The 24,956-nt window shown below is 46.1% G+C and overlaps 1 protein-coding gene across 1 annotated transcript in view; it reads left to right on the plus strand.

The window, feature by feature from the left end:
• Nucleotides 1-417: 417 nt before the first annotated feature.
• Nucleotides 418-24,956, plus strand: part of Wwox (WW domain containing oxidoreductase) — a 919,511-nt gene continuing 894,972 nt past the window's right edge. Inside the window, exons 1-4 of the mRNA XM_051168609.1 lie at nucleotides 418-662; nucleotides 5,602-5,666; nucleotides 6,470-6,527; nucleotides 8,105-8,283. Of these exons, the coding sequence (XP_051024566.1) occupies nucleotides 556-662; nucleotides 5,602-5,666; nucleotides 6,470-6,527; nucleotides 8,105-8,283 (409 nt within the window). The 5' untranslated portion in view covers nucleotides 418-555. The remainder of the gene's footprint in view (nucleotides 663-5,601; nucleotides 5,667-6,469; nucleotides 6,528-8,104; nucleotides 8,284-24,956) is intronic.

A 24,956-nucleotide genomic window follows, 5' to 3' on the forward strand; every position in this document is an offset into this window, starting at 1 on the left:
TGAATTTTGAATATGACAATGTCACAGTATCCTGTTGCAATGTCAAAAGATTGAGCATACATGGTGTCCGAGACAACTTCCTCAGAACCCTTTTTTTTTTGTCCGTACTTTATACTGCAGTTGAGCCTGGACTACATTTCCCAGGATGCCCCACTGCTGGGACTCATTCAGGATTGGGTAACACATTAAGGAAGTGATTTCGCGTCGCCCAGCAACGGGCGGAGTCCAGCACCGTGACTGGGTGGGCACGCCCCTTCCAGGAGCGGGAAGAAGCTCATTCTAGTTTTTTGGCCGTTCCTGTCTTTCCTTCCAGCCTCAAGGCCGTTTGGTTTCTCCTCAGCTTCCACAACCGCTCTTTCTGCTAGCTCTTCTCCTCCCCACCCCCCGCCCCCTCTTTCCCGCCAGTCGCCGCGAATTCAGGAAACTGGATTACAGCTGCGGACCGGCTGGGCGAGCAGCGCGCAGGCGCGAGCGGTCTAGGTCCCTGACGCGCGCGGCGCGATTGAAGGCTGAGTGAGTTGCTGAGGAGACAGGGCGGCTACTTCTGCCTCCACCATGGCAGCGCTGCGCTACGCAGGCTTGGACGACACGGACAGCGAGGATGAGCTGCCCCCGGGCTGGGAGGAAAGAACCACCAAGGACGGCTGGGTGTACTACGCCAAGTAAGCGGCCTGGAGTGGCGATCCCGGGACCCGAGTCCTGTGAGGCCTGGACCCTGCGCTGCCCAGCCCGGCGGGCAGGCGCATCCAGATCGCCAGCCACCTGTCCTAGGGTCACCCCCACCCCAATGGTGGGGTCAGGGTCGAGACCGGGTCACCTGGCTGCCTGCAGCACGCCCTCTGCTGCTCACTAGGTGGCACTGCACCGTGCCTTTTTATTTCTCTAAAAAGGAAATAGAGAAAAATTTAATACCCAGCTCCCGCCAAGGTGGACCTGGGTTGGAGGCCAAGCAGTGTGTGTTTTTAAACAGATGTCCTGGATGGCTTACAATGGTTTCCCAGGGAAGTTCTAGAAACCCCAACAGAGCCTTTCTCCATTACTAACCGTGACCTTGGGACACTGAAAGTCCTGGCTGATTATCTATTTCCCTCATCTGTAAAATGAGTTGACACAAGAATGAATCCAGGTCTGTGCATAAGGCACCCAGTGGAGACGCTAGTGGCTTGTAGATTCCCTTGCCCAGCCGGAATTTCCCGTTAGTTGGACTGTATCTGTGGCAAAATTGAATAGGCCTGATGTGATTTACCTGTGAGGTCTCCCCTTCCTTCCTACCCCACCTCTCCTTTTCTGAGACAGGGTCTCGATACGTAGACTTGACGGGCCCAGAACTAGCTTAGTGGGTCAGGCTGGCCTCGAACTTTGACAGATCCACCTGCCTTTATAGGGTCCCAGTGTATATGTAGGCATGAGTAATCCCACCCCCAGTCTCCGATATGGGCTTCCATAGAGAACCTACAACAGCTGACTATATTGGGGACAACCTGTTCATTTTTAACGAATGGTAAATATACCTAATGTACAAAGTGATGGGTTTGGATACAGCCTTGGGGTCATGATCAGGTTTGTTTTCTCTGCCAGTTAAAAAATTAAAAGGCGGGGGGGGGGGGGTGGTCCCCAATGCAACAGGTAGCAGCAGAGAACTCTCTAGTACCCCCAAAGACCAGCAGGCAGAATCAGCTGAACAGTGTTTACTGGGAGAGGAAACACAGTCACAGAGCAGACACATACTGAGAAAAAGATTCTGCAAAGCAGAGTGGGAACTCTGGAAGCCAAAAAAGCCAGCCTTTTCTCCAGAAATATTTCAGTTTATATATATATATATATATATTATTTGGCTTTGAAGAGTTTTCCTCCCCCAAGTTAAGAGTTGGTCAGTCTGAAGAAAGATAAGATGGCTGATTGGCCCACAGCTGTTGGGTAACATGCCCTGATGTGTGTGTCCTTGTTGAGACAGTCCATCAGCAGAGGCCTGCTGGCAAGAGATGCCAGGCTTTTGTCTCACGTCAGGAGGGTGAGGAACTGCAGCACCTATGTTACCTAGCCATGGCCCCTCCTCCTGCCTGTCTGCCTACCAAGGCCCCTGCTTGCCTCCTAGTCCCTGAGTTTCATGGTGTCCTTTTTCATGTGCATATTATGTGCTTTACCTCGCTTCTTTTCAAATACTTCGTCTTGTACTTTCTTGTGATTCTGTACAATACTTTTTAAAAACAGGGTCTCATGTCGTCCAGGCTGGCCTTAACTTGATTTGTGGCTGAGGTTGAGCTCCGGCTTTTCTCCCAGGCTGGGGTCACAAGTGTGCATGAGCATACCCGGCTTTATGTTTTTAATAGCTAGGAGAATCAATCTTTTTAAAGGTTTCCATGAGAGTGTATTATCACTTGGCTTTTAGAAAACAAATTATTGTGATAACACCTGTAATCTATATATTTAGTTTATAATATTAATTTAATAATAATAATAATAATAATAATAATAATAATAATAATAATAATAATAAATGTAGACCAGACTAGCCTCAAACTCACAGAGATCTTCCAGCCTCTGGGGTTAATGGCACAGTTTTGTTTGTCCAGCAACGTTTCCTGTAGCCTAGGCTTGCCTAGAATTCTTTATGTAGCCAGAGATGACATTAAGTTCCTGATGCCTCCACCAGATACGGAATTACATATTTGCACCACACCACCTGGTTCCAGAAAAAAACAAATTAAACGATAACTTTCAGGGCTTATTAGGAGTTGGTTTTTGTGTCCTGGAGTCTTCCCACAGATAGGTTGTAACCTCCCCTTGAGATTTGCAGCTACCTAAGGACTCACTGCTGCCCCTGGTGGCCAAGTAGAAAGAAAGAAAGAAACAAACAAACAAAAAACAAAACAAAACAAAACAAAACAAAACAAAAAAACCGGGAAAGCTCTGCGGAGTTTATTTACTCAAAAGCCCTTAAGTACCCGGCCACTTGGTGGGCACTGGTGATGTCCAGCAGAGATGCAGCTGTCATCTTTAAGGAGCTCTGTAAGACAGGGCAGATTACTTGTAATAGATAGTTCCTGTGCAGTCTGTCCAGAATGAGGTGTGTGTGGGGGGCAAGGGAGGCTGCCTAGGAGAGGTGTCACTTGGCCTTTGTCTCAGAGTGCTGGTGGAAGGTGGGTCCAGGTGGCTGGAAGTCAGACAGGTGGAGGGGACCGTGGAGGGAGAGATGCAGGCTTCCTTCTGTGGTGCAGGGTGCTAAAGCCCGAGACTGGTGAGGAAAGAGTCAGTTTGCAGAGGCCCTTCTGTGCTTCCCTGAGGACTCAGATGGTATTGTCAGACTCTGGAGCCAGGGAATGACGTTGAGCTTATGTCTTTAGAAGGAATGAGTGGCTGTAGAGGAGTAAGTGGATTCTGTGAGCAGAAAGTGCAGGTCTATAGGCATGCCATTGATCCCACATTTGCCACTCCTACCTGCACCTCTGTGTGTAGTCTCCGCCCTAGGGACCTCACTAGTCTGTGCAGTATCAGCCACCTGTACTTTTCTCTGTTTCTTGTTCCTTGGCATCTACTGTGGTGATAGAGGAATACTGTTACTCCCTTGCTGAGAGTGGACTTAAGGCAATCAAGCTTAACCTGGGAATGCCTCCTTCAGTGCCTGGCTGATTCCGACGGTCGGCTGCCTTGTCACTGCTGACAGGCGGTTCTAGCTTTTGGTCCATGTTCTATGCGGAGAATGATCTATTGTAGCTGAACTTTTGGTTTTAAGTGAGTGATTTTTTTTTAATTAAATGTGAATTGAGCAAAAGTAAAAGAATAAATAGCAAGTAGCAGATAGAAGCCACGAATAGCAAAATATTATCAAACAGAGTACTCAGTGCCCATCAGAAACTAACAGGAAGGAACCCAACTGAAAGAGAAGTCAAGTCACAGCTTTAAGTCAGGCGTGAACAACATCCGCTCACATCTGGGAGCCCTGTGGAGAGGACATGCTGGATGGCGTTCCTATTGCTCGGTACCTGCTCTCTGTGGACAAGCTTCCCCTCAGCCACAGGCATCTTTACATTGTAGAATAAACAGTAGTAGAAGGAAGACCTGGGAATCTTCTAGCTGTATTCAAGGACACAGTGGTTTTTTTTTTTTTTTTTTTTTAATACCCTTAGCTGTTCACTGTTTTCCTTTCTTCCTGTCACAGATTAGGGAGCCCATTAGTCTCCTGGGGGTTTTTCGAGGGCACGGGAAATAAGCATGCTGGAGCCTGGGGTAAGGGGAAGCCTGCCTGATGCCAGAGCCCGCTTTCAGTGAGCTTGGACAGACACCACATGACACTTTGCCAGTAGAATGTGTGGCAGCTCACTGTTTTATTATAATGGTTGCTCTGAGAGACCATTTGAACAGTGTCTTCATAACAGCCCCATTGTGCAGATGACAGAAAGTGACAGCTGAGAGATAGAGTAAGTGTACCAGAGGTGAATAGGGCCGTCTTGTCACATCTAGTGTTCACAGATCCATGGTCATCTCGTCGTAGGTAACGACCTATGCTGCTGTCTTCCTGCATTCTTAACACACATTTGGGTGTGCTCAGGACCCAGCGATTAGTGGTGCACCAGAGTTACACCTGGGGGCAGAATACACATTTAAAAATATGCAGTGTGTGTGTATACGCGCGCGCGCGTGTGTGTGTGTGTGTGTGTGTGTGTGTGTGTGTGTGCAAGTGTGCATGTGCGTTTAAGTGTGGTGCATGCATGGCATGTTGGTGGAGATGAGAGGACAGCATGCAGGACCTGGTTGTCTTCTGCTGCGGATCCAGGCAGCGAACTTGGGGCGTCGGATTGCATGACAAGCACCTTTACCTCTTGAGCCATTTTGCCAGCCCAGAGTGTACGTTTTTAAAGTCACCTTTGTAATTTTAGTTCTTAGCAAGTAGAGACAGTAGAATCAAGGGGTTAATGTCACCCATGGCCACACAGTGAGTTCAGCTGGTCTGCATGAAACTTTGTCTCAAAAAACAAAAGCAAAACCAAAACAAAAACAAAAAACCAACCAAACCAAAACCAAAAATCTAAAACTCAACAAAGCAAAAGAACAAGGAAAACAGACTTTTAAAAAGCATTAACGGGGCTGGAGAGATGGCTCAGGGGATAAGTGCACTGACTGCTCTTCTGGAGGTCCTGAGTTCAATTCCCAGCAACCACATGGTAGCTCACAACCATCTATGTGATACGATGCCCTCTTCTGGCGTGCAGATGTACATGCAGGCAGAGCACTGTATACATAATAATAAATAAATAAATCTTTAAAAAAAAAATAGTAACGTAAGCATTATAAACCAGATATGAAGTTTGCCAGTATATCCCTGAACCAAGGAAAAAGAAATACAAAATGTCTTTCTAGAACTCTAGACTCATAGAGTTTGTAAAGTTGACATGGCGCTCTCCCCACCTGGCCTGCAGGATTCTTTCAGGTTTGATTCTCTGCAACCTGGGCCTCTGAGCTGTTGTAGTCAGGAAGCTTTCTGCTCTGAGTGTTCTCCTTCTGCGTCTGGTCTTCAGACTCTAGCTCTGCGGGGAGAGACACAGTTTAGCACAGATGCCTTTTCAGCGGTGTTAACTTAACTCAATTGTGGGTCTGTTGCAGTCACACGGAGGAGAAGACCCAGTGGGAACATCCGAAAACTGGCAAGAGAAAACGCGTTGCAGGAGGTCTGTATATCATCGGATGCCCACAGTCCTGTGCCTGAGGCATTAATTAGCCAGGGAAGATGTCACAGGCAGCGAGGTAGCAGTGGACCCTGTCTTTCTGACAAGGCTGTCTGGTGGGTGGCCATCAAAGAACAAGAATCTCAGTCTGAGAACCTAACGGGATTTGGCAGAAGGAAGAGATGAGATCTTGAGATGGACAGGAGGAAGGCTTCTGGGTTTAAATAAAGAATCTTGAAACAACTGGAGCCTTTGACTTGTGTTTCTCTATACTTGCACCATGTGGGTAATTGTTCTTGGTGTAGGCTGTAGAGGCAAATGTCAGTATTTTATGGAAACCTACAAAGATATTTCTGAGCAAGGTTGAAGCTTATTTGCATCAGTGAGTTTAGACCTCAGGTGAGTTTGTACGTGAAAATGATGGGATGGCTTTATAGTGTGGCACAAAGCATCCTGAGTCGGCTGGTCCTGTTCTGTATACTTGCAGACATGGCTGTGAGCTTTGGGAATTGATTCTCGTAGGAGCATCTGCTGAGGCTTGAAGTAAAAGCAGGAGCTGAGCAATCAGTTAAGAGTGATCAAGAGTGTAACAGGATTTTGGTTAAATCAGGAGGCAGAAATGTGGATTCCAGATGGGATGCTGGGCCTTCTGTAGCTGCCACCCCTGAATTAATGTGAGCAGAGCAAGCTGGTCCAGAGGGTTTAGGGGACAGGGAATGGGCGGGATAACACTCTTTCCTGACCTTGGGGTGTGGCTTGGCTTCATTCCACTACATATACAGCTGTCAATCTTCCTTGTGTTTCAGATTTGCCATATGGATGGGAGCAAGAGACTGATGAGAATGGACAAGTGTTTTTTGTTGAGTAAGTGTCTATGTAGAAACATGGTCAATTTGACTTTTTCTGGTGTGTGGGGTGGAGTTTCTCTGTATAGGCTTAGCTCTCCTGGACTCGCTTTGTAGACAAAGCTGGCCTCCAAATCACAGCGATCTGCTTGCCTCTGCTTCCCTGAGTGCTGGGATTAAAGGCATGTGTCACCATGCCTGGCTGGCCAGTTTGGCTTTTAAGAGGAATGTTGAGTTATAATTTCCTACATTGACTGTATGAAAATATGAAGTTATATATACTTGTTTTATCAGTAGGTATAATCACCTTTACAAGCTTTGTGATTTTTTTTTTCTTCCAATCTGCAGTTTTCTATCCTTCTCAGTATACTAAAGTTTATGGGGTCAGGCCAGCCCAGCCCTTTGAATGTGATTCTGCCACATGGATTGTGGTGTAGTAGCTCAGACCTGCCCTTCACATTCAAGTGTGCCACATGGATCAGAGTGTGTTCCCTAAGCACACTCTGATAGCATGCCGTTTGGGGAGTTTCATGAAAATTTTCTTATGGTTTCCCTGTACTTGATTGAACCACTACTTTTCTTCTTCCTCTTTAAGCTGTTTGTCTTTGAGGCTTCCTAATTTTTTTTTTTTTTAACAAAGGATTGATGTGTCTATGTGACTGTATGAGGGCATCAGGTCTCTCTACTATCATTCTACAAATTCCTTTGAGGCAGAGTCTCTCCCTGAACCTGGGCCTTGCTTTTTCTTGGCTAAGATGGAAGGCAGTAAGCCTCAGCAATCCTGTTGTAGCTGCAACTTTTGGAGCTGAGCTGCGGTTACAGATGTGCAAATATGGGATTCCTGGCTTGTTGGATGGGTGCTGGGTTCCAAACTCCAGCCCTCATGCTTGGGCAGGAGTTGATTGTTTCCTTTTGTCATGTAGGTTTCAGGGATTGAACTTAGGTCATCAGGCTTGGTAGTAGGCACCTTTATCTGCTGAGCCATCTTGGCTGCCCAAGAATACATTTAAAATGTAAAAATGGTATGAAAAGGAATAATTTAATAGTCTATATGTGCCAATCTAATTTAGTGTTGTTTATGTAAGTTCTAGATCAATTCCAAATCCAAAGTAGAGTGCTTATTATAGAAGATATGGCCATGGTCTTAAAATGCAAATCGTTGAAACTGCCATGTGGCTTGCTTTATAATTATTGAGACTATTCCCTTTCTCCTTTTCTCCTTGTGTACCAGCATTTGTAGGCCCTTGCACAGGCCAGTGAAATCACATGGGCTTCTAAGGAGGAGAATGGCTGACAGATCTTATGGCCACATCTGTCATAACATGAATTCAGTAGAAACTCAGAGCCTTTTCAGGGAGCTGCTGTGACACCCAAGGGCCAAGTGTGTCCTAGTATCTTCCATGGCTGTGTTCCCAGGCAGGAGAGCCATCCTTCTGGAGGCCAGAAGGGAGATTAGATGGGTATTAGGTCTCTCCATGTTCGACTGTGAGCCTTCTGGTGCATGAACAATGGGTTTTCCTGAAGTGTCACATTATCTTGTATTTGGGGATTCTGGTCCTTGTGTACAGAGTTCAATGCCCTCCCTGTTCTTTGCAGCCACATAAATAAAAGAACTACCTACTTGGATCCAAGACTGGCATTTACTGTGGATGACACTCCAGCGAAGCCAACCACCAGACAGAGATATGATGGTAGCACCACTGCCATGGAGATCCTGCAGGGCCGAGACTTCACAGGCAAGGTGGTCCTGGTTACTGGAGCGAATTCAGGAATAGGTAGGCCTGTAGCTTACTGTCATTTTATTTTACTTATTTATTTTGTGAATGCTACAGCGAATCCCACTTAAATGTAACTGTAATGAAACTTTGGTAGTGACTCTCCAATTTAAAGATGCTCTTACAGCCTTTTCAGCTGTCTTATTAAAACCATACTCCCTCTCAATCCCAGTGTTACAGTGCGAGCGAGGCTTTGTGGGGCCTGACCTTGAAGTTGTTCAAAGCTGAAAAGTCAGCAAAAGGCTGTGGCTATTTTGGTTCTCAGGGGCTGGAGACAACAGGCTCTGGCTAAGGGTTTTGACCCGGTCTGTGTGGTGCATGGATGTATTCCAATTACCTGGGTTATCCAAACCAAAATTGATTGGTAACGGGATACTGGACAGCAGCAGAGTGTGACTTTGGATCCAAGGGTACTGCAGGTTTCCACTGGTCACGGAGCCTATCATTTTCTTCTGGTAACCATATCTTATTTCTTCATAAAACTGGAGAATCCGTCCTTGTCTTCACCTCTGCAATAACCCGCCCAATTGCCGCTGTTTAACCACAGTGACCATGGTGAGGTCAGTGGGCTTCCCGGGCTGGGGCGGTGGCAGAGATGAGGTGGGCCCTAATGCCATCTGACATTAGCATTTGAGTTGCTGCAGATTAAAGCCTAGAATTACATCTGGCTGTCCTCTGGCTTGTCGTCCTTCAAGTTTCTGTCTATTTGTCTGTCTGTATATCTCAGTGCCCCTCATTGCCTCTCTCATGAGTTTTTCTTTTCTTTTTTGGTTTTTTGAGGCAAGGTTTCTCTGTGTAGCCTTGGCTATCCTGGACGGTTTTGTAGACCAGGCTGCCCTTGAACTCACGGCGATCCGCCTGCCTCTGCCTCCTGAGTGCTAGGATTAAAGGTGTATGCCACCATGCCTGGCGAGCTTTTCTTTATTTTCCTTTGTCTTTCCTGATTTTTGAGTCCCCAGTGTCCTTTGTCAGCAAGCATAGGCGGGGAAGTGAGGTACCAAAGCGTATCAGCCACTCTGCGGTGTGGCAGGCTCCCAGAGCTTGAGACTGGCATCGCAGCATAGGTCTCCTGACCATACTCCTACTAAACTAAAGGGACATGGGAAATGTGCTTGAAACAGTGGAAAGTAGCTTCCTTAAAATCACTCCGCAGACCTTAGCCTGAGCCCAGAATACAGTCCAGCCTTTTCAGTCTGCCTTGGGTGATTGTCATGCTGCCAGTGTAGCTGCAGTGCTAGTAATAATGACCTTAGGACCCAAGCAGAATTTCTGTGGTCTGTGTGTGGAGCCAGGACACTGTGGAGGAAGTTTTTAAAGACAGATCTGAGGACCTAACAAAGTCTCCCTGTGTCTGTTTATCACTCAGCTCACTAGGAAATTAATGAAAAGACCTTATTCCCTTGGTCTGTTAGTTGGACAGTTTTTCTTATTTCTTTCTTTATTTTAAATGTACTTTTTAATGTGTATCAATATTTTGTCTGCATGTGTATGTCTGCACACCACATTTGGATATCTTGAATCTAGAGCTCTATAGGGATGATTGTGAGTTGCCTTGTTAGTTCTGGGACTTAACCTGGGTTCTCTGCATGAGCAGCCGGTACTCTTCTTAGCCAGGGAGCCAGCCCTCTAGCCCTCAGGATAGGCTTTCTTTAATCAGTAAGGTAAGCAACTGGCTCCTGTCAGCCTGCTCTGTCTGACGTTATCTAGCAGGCCTTTGCAGCACCAGGTGTTTGGCACTGTTGTCTCAGACTCAGAGGTGGCTCAGATGGGGCAAAAATCATGTTGGGGTGCTTCCTGAGATAAGGAGATTCTGAAGGGTGGGGAAGAAATGTGTGGATCCAAAAGGCTTCCAAAACCCCGATAGCTTAGAGGGAAGTGCTGCCTTTCCACTGCCTCCACTTCCTTCCTGTGCCCATCGTTTACTTTGTGGACACTACTGGAGGTATGTGTGGTCCCACTGATGTTACTCGTCCTAAGGATTAAGACAGATAGATTGCAGAAGGCTTTAGGAAGGCCAGCCCCTACTTTCCCTTAGGGACTGCCTTTAACATGGTCTGTCATTCCTCCCTCTCCATACCACCAATCGAGAGTCTGTGCTAGTGCTGAAGATTTTGATTCTTAGTTTTTGGAATAATATGTTGCAAATTCCAGGCAGTCAAGTTCATACAAAGCACTTTCCCTCTTCAGCAGGCAAGTGTGAGACTTGAAGCTGCAGATGGATAGGCACATGTCTTTTCGTCATAGCAGAGTTGGCTTTTGTCCTTCGAGGCAGTCTTGGAAAGTGTCCTTGCCCAGGTAGTCCGTGGCTTCTAGATAACAGCCTTCCTTCTCCTCAGTGGGGTAGCGTGCCCATATAAGTTACCATGACTACTTCGCTTGCCTATTGAATGCAGAGTGCAGTGGGCATCTGCTCAGGACCACTGGTGTCACACTCTGTGAAAGCTTTGCCAGGGTCCAGCAGCAGTCCTTCCTTTGTGCCACAGCAGGCTGACTGTTGTCTGCATTAGCAGTTGAGTCCTTAGTCTGTTAAGCTGAGTGGGTAGATTCTGAGCATGGCACCCTGAGAATGGACAGACACCTTGTCTGAGTGTGAGTCGTGGTGTGGTGGTGCCTTGTCCACACTCCCCTCCTGGGGCTGTCTGCAGGAGAGGTTGAGGGAGGAATGTGTTCCCTGAATGACTACTGGGTTCTCCCAGGGCCCTGCCCACTTGGGCATGAGCTCTAAGCAGACTTTTCTCTCAGCGACGTGCTCACACTGGCTGTAAGCAATGCTGAGCTAACTTTTGAATATATATATTTGCTATATAGCCCAGGCTGGCCTCCAACTCCTGATCTTCATGCCTCACGTGTCAGCATTACAGATGTGTCCCACCAGTCATTGGCTTTACTGTTGTTAGTCAGATTACCTCTGTTGACTGGATTCAGCTGTCTATATTGGACTTAGATCAGCTACGGCCCTCAGTTACAGCCCTCAGGATGTAATCTGACCTACCTGATTTTTTAGGTGGTTTCTATTGGAACACAGCCATGCACATTTAGGGCATCACCACAAGCTGAATAATTACAGAAGGGATCATGTGGCCCCCAAAGCCCATTGTCTTTACTGTGGGGCCTGCACTCACAGCATTTATTCTTCCCATATTGGGTGGTCTAGTTGAAGGCAAAGCAGGGTTGCCTCAGCATTCTGTATCAGGAAGTTAGCTGTTGTTGGGATAATGGAATGCCCAGGCCAGAGGAAAAATGCGCCCAGCACATCATGAGTAACTTGAAGCTTGTCCCCCGCACCACACCCATCTTCTTAGTGAGCTGCACAGTTAGAATGTTGTCTCCTCAGGAACTAACGCTCTTCTCCTCTTGACCTTTGTTTAACCAGCTTTCAGAACCTGAAGACTTTTAGATTGAAAGCTGTAGCTTGTGGACCTCAGTGGAGATCAGCATCTCAGGCTCCAGGGGGAGCCATCCCTTCATCCAGAGCTGCTGCTAGCCGATCAAGAGCCGGAGCCTGCTAACCAGTAGACGAGGGAGGAGCTCTCTGCCCTGCGCAGCACAGCTGGGCAGGAGGGGCAGGAGGCTGTGGCTCTTTGGAGTTACACACTGGCTGGCTCTGATTCTGTAAAAAAGAAGGAATCGGCTTCAACACGGATGACTGCATCTAAGTCCTGGAAAAGGAGTGTTTTAGACTAGGGCGTCTGCCACCTTCCTGGGGCCCATCGATTTTTCTAAGCTAAACCTGTCTCTGAGCGTATTTGGCTGTGTGCACAGAGCTGTGTGGAACCTTCAGGCTGACTTGCTGGTCAGCACTGTGTAGTGAGGGCAGTCACATGCTCCTTGAATGGGACAGCAGTCGCCCATCTTTTTGTCAGAGGAGCATTTGAGTTCCGTATGACTGGTGCTTTATATTGACTGATATATTGCCATTCTGTTTATGGAGGGAGTCAGACTTTTGTCAAACGCCAGTAGAAACCTGTAGGCAGCTGTGAGCACATTAGACATTTCTTATCTGGTATTCAGGGTACTAACGATAGAACTCTCTTCTTCTAATCTGAAGCCAGGGGTTCAGATTTGAATTTTAAGTTCCTTTCTGGGTTTAGTCAGAATGAAGTTTCTTTTACCTTCTGGACCTTTTTAATGTTGAGCTACATCATACTTGGCTTCTCTCTGAAATAGCCTGGCTGGTTTTGTGTTTTGAGCCAGAGGACCAAAAACAAACAAACAAACAAACAAACAAAAACCCAAAAAACAAAAACAAAAAACAAAAAAAAACAAAAACAAAAACCTCAAACTAGCTTTTCTCCTTGGAAGAATAGTAAGCCAGCTATGTCTGTGTGTGTGTGTGTGTGCATGAGTGTGCGTAGTCTGTGTATATAGTGTGTGTAACATGTATGTATATGTATTTAGTGTGTATTATATGTGTATGTGTCTATGTATGTATGTGTCCTGTATTTTTAGGACTGATGCTGTAACTTGCTGTAGGTATTTATGTTATTATAGCCATCACCTCAGGTCTTATTGTAGAAATCCACACACACACATTCACATGTACATGCACATATATTCACATATATACACACACCAAATTCATCTCTTGGAGATAAAAGAGGTACACACTCAAGTTGTCAGTTACCTCTCAGTTTGTTCTCTTTAAAGCAGAGTGAAAGCTTCAGATTTTCTTGCCGAGAGCTCCGAGGTGTTCTTATAGTACTGTATTTTGTGTAGCGGTCCCTAAATCACATGCTGATGCTCTGACAAGAAGTTACTGCCACCCTTTTATCCTGTACATCTTCACTGCGGTGGATCCCGCCTGGAGTCAGTCCTGCCCAGTCTCAGCTGTTTTCCGTTGAGATCACACAGCAGCAGCAGCATCCACCTTTTCTAAGAGATTGGACTGAGTGCAGTTCAGGGGGGCCGCCCGAACTTGCTCTTCATTCGCTGTTTTGAGGGGAGCCCCCGTCCTTGTGCATAGGGTCCTGGAGCTCCCCATTGCCTGCCTTTTCAGTTGATGTGATCCGAGCTGGCGGGGCCTTGGGTATCATCTTCCTTTTGGGAACTTGGTGCTCATTAAGCGGGGGAAGCCCCTACATCATCAAAGTGACCCTTAGGGAATTAATTAAATATATCTGCGACAACTAACTGCTCTCTTAAGCTAAAGCGATTTGAAATTATTTCCTTCTGAGGAACTATTGGAAGTTGTTTTTCTTTGAGACAAGAGTCTCGTTTCATAGCTTAGACTGGCCTACAGTTCAGAGCAGTTCTCCTGTCTCAGTCTTCTCCACACCTGGCTGGAAAGATTTTTGATAAAATTGGGAAAGGTCCTTGACTGGCATTACCCACAAATTAAAAATTAATATTTTATGAGTCAAACAACCACTTCACATGTGAATGTTTTTGGATACCATACTTCTTGGGAAGCTTAACACCCAACCAAGAGGCCAGTTACGAATGCTGCCATGGTCACTCTGGTGTGGTTTGCTAGCCCTGTGTAAAAGCAGACTAGGTATGCATGTGTGTATTAGCCACAGGCACTGAGTTTACAATGCTGTATATGTGTCCATAGGTACCCCTCTGGTCAGCTTCCGAAGGAATTTGTCCTCTGAGGCATCAGTTAATTTTATATTTGCAATTAGGTTTGGGTTTTTACTTTCTTATAGTGTCAGCTTAGCACATGAATTTCGTGTTATAGCTGTACTTCAATGACAAAGTGGCTAAAACCCATAATTTAAGGAAAATGTTTACAAATCTGATTTCTACCTTATTAAGGTATTGTAGTGGTGTGTCACATGCAGACTTGGATATCCTTCTACATAAAATCCAATTAAAGTGATTCTATTCTTCCCTGCCTTTATATAATGGAGTGGCACAGTAAGCATTGTAACACAAGTATTGCTGTTTTCTGTAATTAACCTAAAAGTAGTCATGTCTATATAGTTTGTTGTATTCACCACTAGAGGGCACTGTTGCCCTTTGAGATTGTTGAACTCCTTAAGGCCCTGTCTTTGGTTGGTTGGCTGGCTGGCCTGGCCTTGGTTTTTGTTAAATAGCGCCTTTTCCTTCCCTAACATATCTTTTAAGACATGTCCGTCTCAGTGATAGAGCCCTGGCTGAAGACTGGGACCAGTGTCACATTTCTCTTTCTCTTTCTTGGCTTTGTGTTTTTGTTTTGTTTGTATAAAATGCCAAAGATGAAGAGGCCCATTTAGCAAAAAGGTCCATTGTATTCAGGGAGCAGCTTGTTCCGCCAAATTACACAAGGACAGTGTTTCTTGGCATTATCGGTTTTGAGTGTGCTGGCCTATCAATTATCTGGTTTCTTTTTCTAAGTGGGGATTGTAATATTTAAATATTAATGCCTGTGTTTAAGGTTCATTTAGAATGCCTCAGTGACCTTATTTATTTATTTTTTTTGCCCAGCAGCCTTATCTAGGGTGATATAATGTATTTTAATTAGATTGTTTATGAACGATGCGTTCTGGTACCAGAAGAAAATGTGTCCTTTTGGACTTAGTGTCTGTTTCTTAAATAAGAGCTCATATAAGCCAGACTGAAACAAGCAGCCAGTGCTCTGCATAGAGTCTTGGATGGGGGTGGAGGATGGGGGGGTATTGATACTCCCATTAAAATGTGGGTTGCTCATTCATTGCTACTTTCAGCTGTTAACAGAAATGTGACCCAGAAGAAAAGAATTTAGACTTGACTTTATAAACGGTTTACTTTCAGATTTTGAGTGGGCACAGGATGAATATACTTTGTTATATACTGTTGTGTGTATTGTGTTCCTCCTCCGTGACTTCTCTCTCTCCATCTAAAAATGCCGTGGGGGTGTGTACCTGTATCAGAGCAGTGGTTTCACTCGAGTGGAGATGTTCAGTTCGCTCATGCACAGATGTGTTCACTATTTAAGAAATAAATTGTTAAATCTAGATGGCTGTTGGGAGTTACTGCAAATTTGATAATAAAGGTGACGCTGACAGGTGGGACTTCTGGCTGTCACTGGTGTGAAGCAGTCTTGTCCTGTTCTTGCCTGTTCAGCCATGCATATTGCCCCAGCATGAATTTTCAGCCTTCTCCAAAATTGCATTTGGGGCATGGGAGCCTTTTTCTAGGGTATCTTAATGTAAGGCACCCCTAGGTTATCAAGAAGTACATCGCTGTGGTTGGAAGTCCCCCTGCCCACATCATTTCCCTTGATTTTGTAGGTGAAGCCTTCATAGTGATTTACCAAACCGAGCTCTGGGTACAGAGCAAGCGCTGAGCTGGGTGGTGTGGGCTGCACTGGTGGGTTCAGATCTCTTGGTGTGTGGCTATCACGCTGTTTAACTTCTCTTTCTTTTTGGATACTTTTATACACTGTATTCAGACTGCTGTCGTTGGAGTTAAATTAAAGTTTCCCTCCAGTGTCAAATGAGATCTACATAGTGTGTGTGTACAAGAGGTTGTGGGGGTGGTGGGGGGAGGTGGGAGGGAGGGGAGACTGAGCCTGAGATGGGCATCGCCTTCAATGTGTGGAGGTTGATTAGCACAGTGAGTGGAGCAAGGTTTTTTAGTTCGAACAGATCTCATAGAGACGGAATTAGTTAGAGTTTCTGTGTGCTCGGGAAGAAACTTGAAACCACGACTCTCATCCTTACCCTTAAACTATAGGATTCCAGATTAGTGTTTACGCGTTATTATAATATTGTGCAGATCACATTTTACACAGAGGGACTCTCCACTGTCTTTTAAAATTCTCATCTCAGTGCTTGCGTCTGTGTCAGAATGGTGCCAGAGTAAGAGAACAGAGAGGTGACTAGCCTAAGATTGCATAGTCCTGAGACAGGTACAGAGTACTTGTGAGCTCCGGCCTGGGGCTCTGGGCACTGTACCTGTCCCCTTCCTCGACTGAGAAGCAGCCGCACAAATCCTGCCAAGCTCATTCACTCTGAAACCAGGTCTAGAATGAGACTGACCTGGTGAGGGGGAAGCCGTAGGGTGGGCTATGGCAGGTGCAGTTTCTAAACTCCAGGTGGATCATGGGTGAGGGCATGAGTGATTGCTTAGAATTCTTCACAGTGGGATAGATTGTGACAGGTGTGGGTATCAAGTTCCGAGAGATAGAAGGTTAACGTTTCATCAAACCAGGCCTTATGTGGAATTAGCTTTCTCGGTCTTCTCATTTAAGTAATTTAAAATTATTTTTATTATTAAATGTTGTACAAGTAATGCAATTATTAGTTGTTCCCTATGGGAAATTTAGAAAATAGAAAGAAAAAGAAAAACCCCAAACACCCATACAGTCCTTCCAGCTGGAGGCATATTGTTAGTATTCAGCGTCAGTGATCCTCAGCTTCCCTCTTTTGTGATTTTTCTACTGAGCTGTGGATTGTCTCTTTCCTTGCCATTAAATATTCTACCTCTTAAATGGTTGCATACTATTCCATTATATGGTTCCAACTATTTCCCCAGTGTGGCCAATTTGGGTGGTTTCCAGCTTTTTAATAGCCACGGAATGGAGGCAGACGTTTTGCAATTAAATGTTTGTACCCATCTGTGACATTCTACAGCCTTATTTTGTGGGAGGAGAATTGCTGAATCGACAGATTTGCTCACAAACTTTAATATATTGATTTGTGACACTGTACCCCTAAATTGTTGCACCAATCTGAATGCCAGTTGTTGCCCTCTGTCCCTGCCAACCTTGGGAAGGGGCATTAAAAAAAAAGTCAATTAAATCCTTATGCCTCTGATTATACTTAAGACAGAGCAGTTCTTCATGCCTGGCCATTTGTACTTATTTTTTTTTATGAATTGCCTTTTCATTTTGTATGCATGGCTATCAGATATATATTGATTGCTGATTGATTGCTCGTTCTATGCAGTATAATTTAATTTTCAAAATGTCCCTTTCTCTTAGAAGTTAATTTATCTCAAAGTGTCTGTTACTCTAAGTATATATTCAATCCTGTGATCAGGAGGCAATTCATAGAGAAGCCGGCTCGACTTCCCAGCCTGCTTTCCTGCAGTCCTCTGGGCGTCCAGGCAACATGCCCTGCCTAGCACACCAGCTACCGTATGTCCTGGGCCCCGGACTGGAAGAAGGAAACTGAGCCCGCCACTGCCTAGTTCACAGTGGGGCTGGACAGGCCGGAGACTGGAGCCAGGAACTGATGATTTGGGGCTTTTCAGTTTCCCTCCAGAACTGCGAAAGCTAGCAACACCATGTTGGGGCTTTCCCCTGCATTTGCTCATGCGATGAGCCTGGCTCTCGTGTAGTGAAATTGTACCAATGCTGAAAATAGCTCTGCTGACAGGCAAGGCAGGCTTGATTGGTGGCGGGTTTCAGACTGGAGAGGGGCAGGCAAGGAGTTCTGACACTGGAGGCAGGCATGACCTAGTTTTCAAACTGCTCACTGCTTCCTACCTGAGTGACGCGGGCCAGGTGACTTCCTCCAGCTCACGAGCAGCTGCATCTTTATGTACAGTTGTTCAGGATGGAGATCTGGGCCCCTCGCAGATACTAAGCCTGCAGCCATTTCTGCAGTGGATGCTGGGCTCCAAAGTGAGTGTTTACACTAATTTGATGTTTCCAAGCTTTGTGCATTTGAGGTCTTCCCAAGGCTGCTGCAGTAGCTAAGTGTTGAGCCCAGGCATCTCTTTGAACAACTGTGGTAGGCATTGACTGAACTTTAGTTTGAAAAGATTTTTTTCCCTCTTTTGATTAGAAGATGGTTAATGTTTCTGTAGCTTGGAACAAAAAAGACATCACAGTTGGGTGGGGACCTGGAGGGACTTGAGCCATCAGACCTTGTTTGAGCCAGATCACAATTGTTTCTGAGTGTACGACTAGGACACTTGCTCACACATAACCGATGCTTTGTAGGGCTGCCTGCTATGTTGTCTAAATGTCCAGATTTGCTGTTCCCTCTCCTGGAGCACAAGAGTGAGTCAATGTAGGAGTGTAATTTTATCAGTACTTGAGGTTTAGTACCTTAACTGGAGGTTCTTGGGAAGAAAATGAGATGGGGGTGGGGCGTGGGGGTGGGGTGGGGCAACAGCTAGCTTGTTAACTGACCTGAGGCAGGCCACTTTAGAATTGTAAATGTCAGGCTCTTCATTTGTAAAATAGAGAGAATATAACTTCTCTGTCTCTAAAAAACATCTGTACCTGTGTGTGTGTGTGTGTGTGTGTGTGTGTGCGCGCGCGCGTGTAACTTGTTAGAGTCAGTTCATTCCTGGGGTCCAGCTCAGGTCTCAGGTATAATGTGGCAAGTACTCTTATCTTCTGAGGCATGTCAGTGACCCCAAGTTTTTCCTTTAAGACAGGGGGCCATGTAGACTAGGCTGCCTTTGAGTGCAGAATCACAGACATATGCCCCCATTCCTGGCCCTGTCATTGTTTTGCACGGGTCAAATAGTGGGTGGAAGTGTGACACTCAAGAGTGCTTTAGGATAAGGGCGCTCACAATTGTGGAGGAAAATAACCTCCCAGCTGTAGGAAAGAGCCCTCTAGGTCAGAAGAGGAAGAAAAGAAACCAGTTCCTTAGTGGATGGAATCCTATGAGCTCTTGATATCTTTCCATCAGGGTGTGCTGAGAGGTTGCTTCGGGCATCGGCTTCAGTGTTCAGAAAGGAGCCAGATGTGGAGGAGCGGACTGTGTGCTGGGCAGCTGGTTTGGTGGTCATGTCTAGAAAGCCTTTACCAGGTGTTGCTCTGCATAGAGTTGACAGGGTACAAGGATAGCCAGAGGGTCATAAACTTGATGTACGAAGAAGGAGAGATTCCTCATAGATCCAGAAACTCCATGAGGGAGTCATGTTGAGGTTTCATAGGTGGAAATAATGTCAATTCTTAGGCCACATGGTTTCTTGCTGGTGGCCTCTAGTTTCTAATCCCCTGGTGTGTCGACATCATGGAGCCAGTTCAGAGAGAGATGCAGAAATCTTAGGTGAACTCGGTGCTTTTTTCCGATAGACGTAAAAGCAAATGCAAGTCTCATCTCACTCTGGAAGCATTTCCTAGTGGTCATAGCAGCCAAAGGATGAAAATAATCTCTCTCAAAAGGAGGAGCCCCAAGGAGCTGGGGACATGGCTCAGTGGTTAAATTCTTGCTTTACAACCACGAGGACAATAGTTCAAATCCTCATAGTTGATGTTTCAGCCTAGGAGGGTGAGACTAGGCATGTGAGTGTGCTCTGGGTTTGACTGAGAGGCCTTGCCTCAGCGAGTAAGGTGGAGAATGCTTCTTGACAGCAACCGTGGTCCTCCCCATGTACATGCACACACATTCACACATGTGCCCACTTTCATGCAAGGATGCATTCATGTGTATCACTCACACACAGAAAAATGGGACAAGAAAGAAAACGGCACACAAAAGAAGGGACCTCACTGTTAGCCACGCCTGTCTGCAAGGATGAACTTCCCAGATGTTTTTCATTGCCCAATGTCTTGCCTTCTAACTGCGTTGCGCTCCTCCGTGTGGCTGTGCTGTAAGGCAGCTGGACTCTCACAGTTCGGCAGCTGGGTTTAAGAAGCTTGCCTCAGCTGAGAGATCATCAATGTATTAACAAAACCAAACCCATCCTATGCCATTACAGCTTTATCTATTAGAGAACAAGTTTCCATTCTGAGCTCATGTACAGTTTCCAGATTGAGTAGCTAACACAGTGGAGAGTGCTGTAACAGATCCATTCCAAGAGACGCCTCAGCCAGGAGCCAAGTCAGATTTTTTGGCAAGAGACGCCATCTTTTCTGCCTGCAGAGCTGATGGTCTGAGTGCATGAGGCTCCTTTTTTACCCAGTGTAACTGCTGCTTAGCCACTGTCCCCTGTGTTTGTCCTTTGTATTTTTCACTTGATCAGGGTTGGAGCCAGTTGTGCTTGTGCGTCGCCACCAGGCACTCTGAAACTGACTAACTGGACTGTACACATGTTCACAGTGTCTGTCATATGGTCCTCGCCTATTTATTTAGTATTCATTTCCTGTCACTGCTGTGAAAGATCATCATGCACCTACTGGCTTAAAACAAACCAAGTTTCTCTGCTGCTGCTCTAGAGGTCAGAAGTTATATCCATCTCACTGTACTAAAGGCGGGGTGTTAGTAGGGCTGGTCCCTCTGGCCTCTGGGGTAGAGGGACCTAAATCTTTCCCTTTCCCAAGGTTCCTACAGCTGCTTATGTCCCTTGGTTCATAGTCCCATCCTCTGCCTTCCAGCCTTCCAGCATGCCATTGCGGTCACCCATTCTTCCCTTGTGCTCTAGCCGTTCAGTGCCCTACTCTGTGAACCTCTGTGTGTCACCTTTCCTCCATCTTAAGATCCTTCATTTAACTCCATGGTCAGAATCCCAGGTGACGTTCCCAAAGACCAGGATGTCAACATTGTCTACGGAGCTAGATCAGAAACTAATGCATTGTCCCAGAAACAGCATCCGCCACATTTCTTGTCACGGTGACAAGTCCTGACAGAAGTGATTATTATAGGCTCAGGGTTCCAGAGGGTACAGGTCACCATGGCAGGGAAGGCACAGTGGCTGGAGAGCTGACGACGTGCCTTGTTCATATCCCGATAGGTCAGGAAACTGACCTCATGTTAGACGTGCACTTGGGCTATGTCTCTAAAGGCTTGCCCCTCGTGGGCACCCTAACCTTGGACTTTTCTGCTCAGTGAGATGCCTCAGGAAGCTGTTTGCACTTGAAGGCCTCCAGTCTATAGCATTTGCTACTGCAGCCCTCACTCCCTAAAGCCTCTGCTGCACAGGCTTTGGAGCTTACTGAGCAGTGTCGCCCCCTGCAGGCTGCTTTCCTGCTGACGCCTGTGCTCCTGTGACCTAGTTGTCTGGTGAGTGGATAGGTTGACCCACCACCTCTGAGTCCCTTTTTACTCAGTCTTTTAGGTATTCAAAACCCATGTATCAACTACTGGGTACTAGCTAGGTACTAGTTGCTTAGTCTGCAGTAGAGAGCCAGCTTTGGCGTCTCCTCTCAGGGAGAGTGAACAACTCAGGGTGTTAGCAGCTGGGTCTTCTTGCTTCCTCAGAACATTAGGCTGATTGCTTGACAGTGTTTGTGTGTCATTTCCCTGAGTGTGATATATATGTATGCTTCTGGGTCACTTCTCACTTCCTTCATTTTTCTCTTTGCATTTAAAGACACAGACACAGAGGCCTCTTCCTTCTTCATACTTGAAACAACCACAAGGAAATCACCAAGTAGATTCTTTGCATAGAAGTGAGCATTTGCCGGCAGCTGGCACTCTGTATATAGTAGAGTTGGCGTCTAAGTTTTCTTAAGCTTTGTCCCATATATATGTCTTCTGAATGGCTACCAAGGAGTGAAAAACCTAGGATAGGTCTGGGGTGAGTGCAAAGTCACCATAAGCTTGGACAATGTGTGATCTGTGATCCAGTGTAATTGCTTATTCTGTAATTTCTATTCATCACGGTTCCGTTGCTCGCCTCGTGTTAATAAGCATGCAGGCACATTACAGTTTTTTTTTAAAGGTCACCTACAGCTCGAAGTCCCTGCTTCTGACCCAAGCAGTGACTCTCCGCTTAGTGTGTGCTGAGCAGGAGTAGCTGGCTTGGGCAGCAGGCTTGCTTGATTTTGTGGCCCAGATGTCCTTTTCGCTTTCTGGGTTTCCTTTAGTGAGCTCCCAGGCTTCGCTCTGGGGTAGGGCTTCACCGTGGCTCTGGGCTCCTCAGGCCTGATGCTCTAGCTGAGCTCGGCTAATGCTGGCTGTGGGTCTGACAGGCGTGAGGGAGGTTTCATAATTGCTGTGGCTCCTTGTCCCTCCCTGCTTGCAGTTCTCCCGATGCTGCAGTTACTGCAGAGCACAGGACTTGAAGCAGGAGGGAGAAGGCATGTGGCCGCATCTCACAGTTGTGCCTTCAGTCAGGGCCGTGGGGAAAGCGGTCGTGGTTCTGGATAATATTTGGATCCCAGCATTCCAAGCGAACTTTTTTACGACCTATTATGTAAAATGGAAAAGTAAACTAAGTCACGATATGGCCCGCTCAATCTTCAGGGAGTGACCTGGGTTTCATATTTTAGTTGTCATGGAGAGGTGTTGTGTGGAGTGAGGAATTGAAAAGTGTTTAGCTTTGCAATGGATACTCCTTTAAAGCTCTGGGTTCTGCTTAAGCCGTCCAGTGAGAAATACTTGGGAGTGACATGATTTCCAAGACGCTCCCCGCGATGGATTTACATGCAGATGGATCCCACTGCTGGAGGACCCCCCTCCCCTCTTCCTCCCTCCCCACACCCCTCCCTAGACCCCTCCCCACCCCTGTGCATAGACAGTCCACAGTTGGCGCATTAGAAACAAGTCTTTCCAAGTTTACAGTCAATAGGCTGTAAATTCTTCCATGTCCTTTGCAGACTGTGTGGCTCTTGTTCAGATCTTAGAGCACCATATGTTTTCTTAAATGCTTCTCAACCGTTTCCCTGGGGATTTGCTGCCTAGTGTCCCCTCCCCCTTTCCTTCACCCCTCCACGTCTGTGAGCATGCAGACTCAGGAGCTTTCTAAGGTCGGTGGGGGAGTAAACCTGTGGCCAGTGCATTAGCATGTGCAGCATTTGCTTGAATTTGAGCATGGGCTGTCAGCGTCCACGTGCTAGCAGTGGCAGCTGCTACCTGGATGCTGTCAGAAGTCTAAGGAATGCAACTCTCTCCTTAATGCTGGGTGTTACTGCAAACAGTACAGACTTTGGAGGAGTTCTGTGCCGGCATCCAGTGCTTAGTCACACCTGTGGCTTTATTTATGCAGTTAGCTTCTGGGAAGCATCGGACTCCTCTTTAGATTTGCTCATTCCTTTGTTATGAAGAGAATTGGTGTCTTTCCCTATCTCACGATGCTCAGAGTTCAGCCCCAGCTGGTCTCTTCATCCTGTTTGCTTATATCTATTACTTTTATTTTGGCACCTCTGTGTCTGTCATTATGGTCTTTAAGCTCTTGGAAGATTTTGGCAGTTGCTGACTGCTTGAGAACATAAATCACTCTCCGGTTCTCTGCAGAGTTAAAAATTTTCACATTATTAGACTCAGGTCGTGATAATTTAGGTGCTGCCTAGACTGACTTGCAGAGTAGTTTACTTGCTGAATTAACCTGATAGCTTTTGTGTTAGAAGCCTTGGTCCTGTTCTCCTCTGTGTCAGATGTGAAAAGAACCAGGCAAGTCGGAGGCTATTAATGGTGTCGTCACAGGGTAATCCCTCCGTGGAGAAGCGTGCAAGGAGGGAGTCAGACTGGAGCAGGAAACCAAAGCAAGAGCGTGAGTTTTGGTGACTTACGATGTTGCTGACACAGGAGACTGGAAGAGGACAGGAGAGACGGTGTCACCTGCGTGCCAGACAATCTAAATGCGGTCTTTCCCCTGTGGACTAAGACCAGGACTTGCTGGGAGGGCATGCGTGCTCCCTCGGGCTTCCTCCCTTGGAATGTGGGAAAGCTAGCAGTGCAGCAGCTCATGAATAGTGATTTACTGAGAGAGCGACCAGAGCCCAGCCCATCATGGAATAAGAGCCCCACATTCTTTTTGTGTCTTGCTGAGAATGGGACCCTTTTGTCTCCACTTGGCCATGGATGCCACAGTTCCTTCCTGGGTTGTGTGCACTTGTGTTCTCTAGGATGACTCTACTAGAGGTTCCTTTTAGGAGCATACAAGAGAGGACAAGAGGAGATAGAATTTAGGTTTTCATTTCTCTACTCACGTGAGTTTATTATCTGAATACATTTTGTTAGCGGTGTTCAGACATCAGACACCAGCTTTGTGGAACATTTGAATATAGGACCTCTTTGTTCTGTGAACTTAGATTTCTTTCTTCCAACCCATGACTTTTATTTCATCAGTGCCCCCCCCTTTATATATGAAATTGTCACAAATTGTTCTAATAGTGAAAGTGGTGACATCTTTATATGCCTCACTGAAAATTGTATGCTATGTGAAGTATTTATCAATAAAGATTTTATTTAAGAAACACCCCGAAACATTTCACTGCAGTTGACCCAACGAAAGATAAATAAGAGTGCTTTCTGTAGCCTGGTCTGTCAGATTGTCTTTCGGCTTCTTGAGGAGCGAGCCTGTAGCAAAAGTTGATTGCTATAGCTTTAGATCTCTAGAATAGATGATCGCCTTTGTGACCAGAATGCATTCAGCATGCAAATGCGGCTGGCTGATTATTATATATGCATACATATATATGTATATGGTGTGTTCAGTGATGGGTAGGTGTGATAGCCACATATAAAACTACATTAAGGTCCAAAAGGTGCTTTTATGAGGCGTGCTGGCATGGCACCCGACTTTCCCTGGGCTTCTTCATGTCCATTGTGATGAATCTATTTATTACTCCTGTAATGAGCCGCACACATGGTTGGTTAGCCGAGTTATTGAACTTTATCAACCTTGGCTGAAATTCACAATGCGTGCCAAACTTGTTGTAACATGTAAGAAATTACATCTGGGTAAAAGGTTCAATAACGGCGACTCTGATAATAGAATCTTTCACAGAGCATGGGATTTCATGATATGCCCCTGCTTCTTAAAAATTACAGTGTTAAAGCAAAACAAGAAATCACACACACCTGGAGAAACATACTCACTTGTGGTGTAGATTCTAATTTATGGCAAGTGTATTTCCAGTTCCAGGACACATGGCATATGACCTTATCCCATCTAGGCATTGTGTCGAGTAGTGCCAT

This window comes from Acomys russatus, chromosome 26, assembly GCF_903995435.1.
Source record: "Acomys russatus chromosome 26, mAcoRus1.1, whole genome shotgun sequence".
Classification (NCBI taxonomy): domain Eukaryota; kingdom Metazoa; phylum Chordata; class Mammalia; order Rodentia; family Muridae; genus Acomys; species Acomys russatus.